Source organism: Chaetodon trifascialis, chromosome 17 (assembly GCF_039877785.1).
Source record: "Chaetodon trifascialis isolate fChaTrf1 chromosome 17, fChaTrf1.hap1, whole genome shotgun sequence".
Classification (NCBI taxonomy): Eukaryota; Metazoa; Chordata; class Actinopteri; order Chaetodontiformes; family Chaetodontidae; genus Chaetodon; species Chaetodon trifascialis.
The window spans coordinates 2,678,895-2,687,345 of record NC_092072.1 but is presented as its reverse complement, the minus strand read 5'-3'; the positions used below and the strand labels follow the sequence as shown (position 1 = coordinate 2,687,345).

The window sequence follows — 8,451 nt, the reverse complement described above, 5'->3', positions numbered from 1 at the left end:
TCATGTTTGTAACAGATTTAATGCACATATTCTAATTTTACACAGCAGTGTTCACAGTAACATCATATATTCATTTGCTTCTGTGCAGAAAGAGCTGATGCTTCACATTAAGATGCTAGGATGAGGACAGGTTGAGAGGGATGTGTCCAATCAGATCTTTCCAGGGAAAGAGCCCGCCTCCAACTGGTCATCCCACTTCTGAACCTTTAGGAGAGAGAGCGGACGTTAATACCTGATGTGATGTAAGCAGGATGTGAGCAGACAGACGATAAGATGTGTTCATGTACTGAAGAGACACATGAAGAGAAATAAAGCACCTAAAGTTACTCAGTCTTGAGACGGAGAGACGTTAATGCAGTTACAGTTAATCCCAGCTGTTGTTAAACGATGACGACAAATGAGCAAATTTTTCATTTGTTTTTAGCTAATATTAAAGCAAAAAGGTGACAGAGACAAACCTCTAATTACGGATTAGACATCTGATCTGTGCCATAAAAGCACCACAAGATTTGTTATTTAGCAGGACTGAGTGAAAAAGCATTGCAGGTGGGAAATGAGTGATTTTTAATAAAAAATAACTGTGTGTGCAGCTGATCTGCTGTTAACAAGGCGGACGCATCACGCTGGGACAAACAGGAGCACAGGAGATCTGGTCTCAGTGAGGACAGCGAGGACGTATTGAAAACAGCAGGTGTAAACACAAAGGCGAGGTCACATCACTTACTATCAGATGCAGATCCCAGTTTAAGGCCAGGTGTGAATGGGGTGTTTAGGCATGAACAGGCATGTGGTGAAACTCACCCAGCTGAGGGGACAGACGGACTTGTAGACCCTCTGGTACCAGTCGCAGGGAGCTGTGTCCACGTCTTTGGCAGACAGAGCTTTGTTACATCTGTGGAAATCTGCAGAGACGCAGACAGAAAAAGGGGACACATCGCAACAAGCTTGACAGGGTCCAGACTTTACGCACCAGATCTACGTGAGGTGGCCTGCATGAAGCAGACCGTCTTGTTTACCCAGATAGTTCTGGAAACAGTTGCGGGTCTGGTTGGTGTTTGGGAAGCGGGCGTCGAATGGAGCCGTCCTGTAGTTCTTGATCTTCTCCTCGATCTGGTCAGACATCTTCAGCTGCTGGATATCTGCAGGGGACCATCAGCATGAGAGCATCTCTGAGCTGAGATCACACACAGTAGAAAGACAGTGGATCTACATTACGAGAGAGAGCTTTTTTAAATCTAAAAACACACAGCACAGGCCAGTGAGCAGCAATGAACACCAAGTGGTAAACTTCATTATTTGCTCAGTTTGTACCAGTTTTGGTGACTGTTGTGCGCCGAATTAACCAGATGACCTTAATGACTAGTTAGAGACCTACAATTGTTCTCAAAGAGCAACGTCTTTAGCAATTATACAGGAAAAACTAAAATACCGCATTTTCCAAACGGAGTTCGGCAAACCGCGTCTGTAAAGGAGGCGTTTGGTTCGATCGGCTAACGTTAGCTTAGAGACGACAACGGTTCAGTGACAGCGAGTGTTTAGCTGCTTGTACAGAAAAAAATCCCGAAAATTAAAAGTAATGAAATTGTAAACCTGTTCACTGACGTCGATCCTTACAGATAAAGATGAGCTGAATTAACGTTAAGCCGGTCAGCTGACAGCAGACGTAAGATAATGATTTAGTGGACGTTTAAGCTGTTTGCTAGAAATAAATCCATAAACAAACAAACAAACATAAAAACCTTTAAGACGATTATTAACAACGCACTGATGAAGCACAATCATTGTATTCTTGAGAGAAACGGTTTACCTTTCACAGAGAAATTCCGCTACAAACGCACTCAGCAGCTTTTTGACTGAGGGCTGCTCGGTCGCAGTGCATGTCGGGAAACAGAAATGACGCTTCAGGTACCGTTTGAAAAGGCAGCACCGCCACCTGCTGGACACACCGAGGAGGTACAGCAGCTAATGGTCAAGTAGCCTTAATGCTAACACAAAACCATTAAACAGCGCGTTCAAATGGTGCGTCAAATAATGTGAAAATAAGAATATTTTACAGATCACCTCTGAGGCATAAAGTTCGTTCTTGACCTTGAAAATATAGTAAGTCTGACAGAAAATGTGAACAAACAAATATGTCAAATAAATAAGAATTATTTTATTTTTTTTATATATAATTATTATTGTTAGAACAGCTACATGTAAATCAACAGCACACATAGACATATATCAGTTTCTCACTTTTGAATTGCTTCTTACAAATCTGGTTTTGTTGTGCTTCTTTGTCATTAATGTCCTTTCCTTTCCTTTCCTTTCCTTTCCTTTCCTTTCCTTTCCTTTCCTTTCCTTTCCTTTCCTTTCCTTTCCTTTCCTTTCCTTTCACTGAAGAGTGGCTTGTCTCCTCTCACAGATGCTCCTCAGATGGCTGGTACATCTGGAGGTGAACCAGCTCGTCCTGTAGTTGTCTCCTGGGGTGAGTCGACCACACAGCTCCCTGCTGTCTGCGTTATCAGGCTCACGTTGCCAAAACCTGCAGAGATGAGATACTGTTGGTCGAAAGTATGATCTACGATTAAAGAAAAACATCTCAGCGGTCCTTTCATGTCACCTGTACGTGGTTGCTATAAGAGAAATTTCCTTTAAAAACAGGAAATATGAGCGTGAGCACAGCGGCCATGTCTGCTGCTTTCCTCTGAAATCAAAGGTGAACTCTTTCAGGATCAGCCTGGAGTTTCTATGATGTTTGTTTTCATCTCAGACCTGAAACATTATCTCATATCTGAGAAAAATTCAAACATTTCATTCATTAGAAAAGAAATATTAGACTATAACTTGTTTAACATGTTTCTGATGAGTACTTTTTCACTGAGAGCAGGGTGTAACTGACTTAAAATAAGACATGGAATCAGTTCGGCAGTAGTATAATGATAAAAGACTTAAATATTCTAATCTGTAGATTTTTAATGTTAAACTGCATGGCATCAAAACAAACACACTGATGAAACATCCCATAACAGTGCTGAGTACTGCTCGCTTTAAGTCTCCTGTTGTTGCCTCTCATGTTGTGACCTCCTCATTGTTTATTTCAGTGTTATTTATTGATTTTTATGTTTAAATTATGAGGAAAGTGTCTGAATGTGAGCGGACTCAGCAGATTTAACTTAAACACCTCTTTAGTGTACACAGAGAGTGTTTTTCTCTGACAGCACGAACGTTTCACTCAGGGATCGTCTGCTTTACCGTCTCATGACCTGCAACATGTGGCCAGACTCTCAGGCTGCAGGAATAGAGACCAGCGTCAGCGGTTTGTCACCTCAGGAGCCCAGTTTGTCCCCATCCAACCCTCCTCCTCCTCCTCCTCCTCCTCCTCCTCCTCCTCCCTGTCATTACTCACTCTGGTCCCTTCTCCACCGGGGAGCCGTCGCTCCACCGCCAGCCCCCGTCACCACCGCTGCCCCTCAGACCGAGCCAGTACGAGTCTCCCTGGCTCAGACTCTGGGCCCTTTTCCACAGAAACACCTGAGAAACATGTCATCACTTTGTCATTTCTCTCTCTCTTCTCCACAAATCATCTGAAGTGTGATCAACACCCCCCCCCCCATGCACACACACACATCTTCATTAGGAACAGCATCGAGGACATAAACCGTGTTACAGTAAAACAGTGAAAGACAAAACCTCAGATGACCTCCAGCAGCGACGGCTCCTGCAGACGTCCCCATATTTCACAGAGGTCTTAAATCTATTCTTAACTTCTCGCTCTGATGGTGTGTGTGTGAGTGTGTGTGCGCGCATGCTCTCTGAAATGTGTGATCTTCCAGCTGATATTACAGGGAAAGCATCTCATCTGTTTACAACTGGACAGATGCAGAATCTATCACACCCGTAAATACTAAGAAGAGAAGTCAGAGTTTCAGCTTCCAGCGATGATCTGAGCGATCTGACGGAATATAAACACTCTTAGAATAACTTCATGGATGGAATATGGGAAATGTCAAAGTGTGTGCGTGTTCACCTGCTCCTCCTCCGTCCTGACTGTGGCCACGGCGCCCCCCAGTGCCATACAGCGGTACTGGCTGCTGATCCAGTCAGCCCTGTCCTGACTGAACAGGAAGCATTTGTCTCCCTGACGCGTCCAGTTGGCCGGACATGGACTGCACACCCTCTCTGGGTTCAAAAAACAATCCTCAGTGTTGGTTTTAATCGGCTTCAAGCTCCACATGACCTTCTCAGGACAGAAATGTCTTGCTATGAGATGCTTTTCCTTATACGACTGTTTCAGCCCTTTCATGCAAGAATTACAAAACCATAAACTCATTTTTTCCATTCAAATGCATAAAAACAGTCTTAAAACATCAAAACAACACTAACATCATGTCCAGATGTTTCCCACTGAGGTTTGTTTTGAACATGTTAATTAATGTGTGTGCACAAGTGCAAAGTCCATCATTAATTTGGGGGTGAATGGAGGATATATGGTCCACTGCAGCGGGTAGCCACAGGGAGAACTCTTATCTGAATCCAAAATGCACAGCTGACGCGGTCATGCCTGAGCTGTTTTTGATTTGTGTGCTTTTGCAAATCGCTATGCAAATCAGAGCTGCCGGTCAAACGGTTTTTGCAAATAAGTCCTGGTGTTTAATCTGCAGATGGCTGCTGGACTCCGCAGAACGACGGGAGAGTCAATACCGACAAAAAATACCAAACTGAATTTCAGATTTTCAGCCTCTGCCGTCATCTTTCATGGAACTTTCTGTCTCTGATGCAGAGAAAAAGAGGGGAAACAAGCAGTTCATGACAGATTTGCAGACATCTGCAGAGGGTGGCAATGCTTTGTGCTGATTTGCATTGAATTTACAGACTTTTAATCATGTAAAGGTTAATTTTTTAAAACCTTTATTTACTGAGGGGAGGTTTGCTGAGTCAGCAGCACACCTGGAAGCTGCCACTTATGGCGTCTTTAGGAAAAATCAGGAACAGGCTGCATGTTTGGCTGAGCGTCATACACGAGGGCTTTGTCAAAATGCACTCTTAACCTTCACACCTACAGTGCACACCTACCTCCAAACCTTCATCTAGACCTTTCTGTTAACTTCAGTCTCAGCCCTCAAACAGCCCTTTGAAGAAGTGACCTGAAGCCCGGCTCCCCATCTAAGAGCTTACCACCGGTGGTGGAGTTGCTGACTGGGCAGTACTGGTTCAGATACTGGGAGAACAGGAGGCGATACGAGTGGTTGAGCGTCTCCAGCCTGTTCGTCAGATCTCTCAGTTTGCTTTCCTGCAGACTCGACTGTGACTGGAACAAAAAGGTGATCTGAACCACTGCGAACACACACAGCAGAGAGACGGAAAATGACATACACAATGTCTCATCACGCGTTTCCATGGATACAGGATAATAAAGGATGTGTCGGGGGGGCACAGCGGACTGATTCACTGGAAACAAAAAGAGTTAATCCTCTCAGCAAACCTTCAAATGGAGACATTCAGGCTAAATAAAGACTGACTTTGACTCTCTGACAGCTGCTGGCATGACAGGAGAGAATATTCTGGATTTCTGACATGAACACATGCCGTGAAGTTTTAGCTTTTAAAAATACATCTCCGCCATGTTCAAGGTCCTTTTTGTCAACAAAACCCCAAACCAGCGACGAATCAGCGCGAAGTGTTGTCTCATAGATCTTCTTCCTCAGTGGCGCCGCCGATGTCCAAAAACCATTAAAAACACATCAGTGAGCCTCACTGCTGGCACGTTCCTTCATTACCACGAACACACACTCTGCAGTTTATTTTGACTCAGTCCAACACACACAAATACTCACGAGAACACTGAATGTGGATTAATCCGCCGCTGAAAATAGTCCCCAACAAATGCCAACTCAAACTAAAATCCACAGTGAGCAGCTGTTTTATGAAGGCACTGAGCCTTTTAAAAAATAAAACTACATATTTGGGAGTCATTTTGAAAGATTTATGTCTAAACAAGGGGCTCAGAGCTGAGAGATGGACCAAAACACACTGTTTGATTTGTTCTTTTCATTAAATTTATGGACAACAACATGTAGAATAACACCAGCCTGATCCTGAACTAATGTTCATGTAAGTTTGGCTTCATCTTGGATATTTATGTATGTGTTTATTTTTCTGTCCTTCTAATTGTTATGTTGAATTCTTCTCTTTGTGTCACTTGTTGCTGGATGCAGTTTGAAGTAAAGCTCATTCAGTCAAAGATGTGCATGAATAATAAAAACCAGTTTCCATTGACGGGTCAGGATAAAAGCGTCAGAGCATCCTGAAGTACTCACAGCAGAAAGTCTGCAGCAGGGTGATGATGACGAGCAGGAAGCAGAGCAGAGAGAAGTAATGAGCCAGATGTGTGTGCTGACTGAAGCAACCTGAGACGCAACAAAGACAAAGCACAACGCTTCAGCTGCACACAGACTGTTTCTCCATCTGCACATTTAAATAAAGGGCCAGTTCACCCACATCAGCCCAGCAGTAAACCCTGTGTGGCTGAGGGCGGAGGTGTCGTCGCACTGGACTGCCTTATATTAAACAGTGATGAAGTTATTGTGCTGTCCGTTGTTGTGATGATACTCTGCAGGTGTAGCTCGCACGCCGGCGCTCACTCACCTCTAGTGGAGTCCAGACACGCTGATAGCTTCAGTTTTATCTGCTGAAGTGCTGAAAATGTTGGTGAGGCTTCAGCCGCGCCGCAGCGAGGCTTGTAGAGTGTCTTAAGTAACTGGGATATTGTTTCTGGAAAGAAACATTTATGTTCAATCTTCAAAATGTCACCTTGATGCTTTGAACACAGCTGATAAAATTCACTCCAGCTGGAGGGAAGTGGCATCTCTGCACACCTCAGCAAATAAAGCTGGAGCTCTCTGCATGAGCAAACATCAGAGCAGATGAGAGGAAAAAAACATTATTTTTATGACTGTTATTGTTGTTTAGAGCAGAACCTTTCAACTATTCAGTGGATCCTCAAAGCAGGAAGAGCAGCTCGTTAATAACATCATCAGCTGACGAGTAAAACTCAGTCCATGCAAGCCATTGATTAACGGTATCAAACATAAAACCCGTCAATTGGAAGCACTCAGAAAATCCACTCAATGCACTCGATCTCTGCGTAACAATAAAAACACTTCATTTACTGTCAACATCGTGATGTTATACTGAAAATTAGAAGCATTTGATGTTAAAATGCACACAAGAAAGAAAAATACTTTTGTCTGCAGATGCTTGCTGCTGTTCTTCCAGCAGAGCGGATCCGTTGTTCACTCCCATGGTTTCATCAGCTCCAGCAGGACTGAAGGTTTGTTCAGTAACTGCTGCCTGAATGCATAACGTCTCTGTGTTAGCAGCCGCTCTCTGGCCTTCTGTGCCGCTTTAACAGCTCTTTGCTTCTCAAAAGCAGGTACGAACGAGGAGCCCAGCGTCCCTCAGGTGAGTGTTTCATGTAGATTTATGTCTCATATGAAAATACCGGCTCCTCTGCAGCTGTATGCAAAGCACAGCTGATATCCAGACAAGCCACAGAGGACACAGAACAATGTTCAGGCCAGACACTGTGCGACGTTCAAAGAAGCGAGTTTGCACTTCTGTTTGAATTCATAAAATATTTGAAATTGTTTTATTCAAAATCCTGACATATTTACAAATATTTGACATCTTATAGTGCATTTTCTTCCTCTTTCAAGTTTTACAATTTATAGTTTTGGCTTACACATGGGGGGGGGGGGGGGGGGGGGGGGGGGGGAACTGTTGACTGAACACAATGTCACACTGGATATATTTACAGCCAAAGACACAAAGATAACAAAAAACCTACTCAATGATAAAATGCACACCAAAGGCGAGAACAAGCAAGTTTTTTTTCTGCATGAAGTTGTATCTCATATTTTGTTTCATGTCAACATTCAGCTTAGAAACTACACAGTTTGGTCGCAGGAGGTGTTTGAACCGAAGCCTACGTAACAAAGACAGGAGGAAGAACATATGAAAGACATGTCACGTGCATTTGGCCCACTATCACAGGAAGGAAACGGGAGCGTGGTTTCAAAGTGCTGCTCGTCTTGGCATTACAGTCGAGGAAACATTTCGCAGGTATTCACAGCTGTAGTGAGACTCAGGATGCGATCTGAGTTGAACTCAGAGGGGAAACAAACAAACCATGAACGGTTGACTCCCGAAGATGTGCTTTACAAACAAACACAGGGTTAAGAGTGGGTGAGAAAGTGCTATGTACTTATTAAACTTACACAACATGAGAAACGCCATAATAATTCAAATCTGACACAATTTACACGTACAAAAACCTCTTTTGTTAAAAAAAACATGAAGGTGCGTCTACAAACGGTTAGCATGAGATCAATAATGTCTCTTTTAATCTCTTAACCTTCTCTGAAAGTGTGTGTGTGCGTGTGTGTGCGTGTGTGTGTGTGTGTGTGT

At 43.5% G+C, this 8,451-nt stretch overlaps 1 protein-coding gene across 2 annotated transcripts; it reads right to left on the bottom strand.

Annotated features, from left to right (window-relative positions):
- Position 1: 1 nt before the first annotated feature.
- Positions 2-1,903, bottom strand: LOC139345446 (cytochrome c oxidase subunit 6B1-like). 2 transcript variants are annotated; one of them, XM_070984024.1, is made up of 4 exons: positions 1,808-1,903; positions 1,017-1,139; positions 802-902; positions 2-204 (listed from the first exon to the last, which is right to left on the bottom strand). In XM_070984024.1, exons 2-4 carry the CDS (start codon positions 1,120-1,122, stop codon positions 151-153), a joined length of 261 nt encoding a protein of 86 aa, XP_070840125.1. In that variant the 5' UTR covers positions 1,123-1,139; positions 1,808-1,903; the 3' UTR covers positions 2-150. The 2 variants fall into 2 exon arrangements, with proteins under 2 accessions (XP_070840125.1, XP_070840126.1); XM_070984025.1 differs by lacking the exon at positions 1,808-1,903 and adding an exon at positions 1,591-1,699.
- Positions 1,904-8,451: the final 6,548 nt, after the last annotated feature.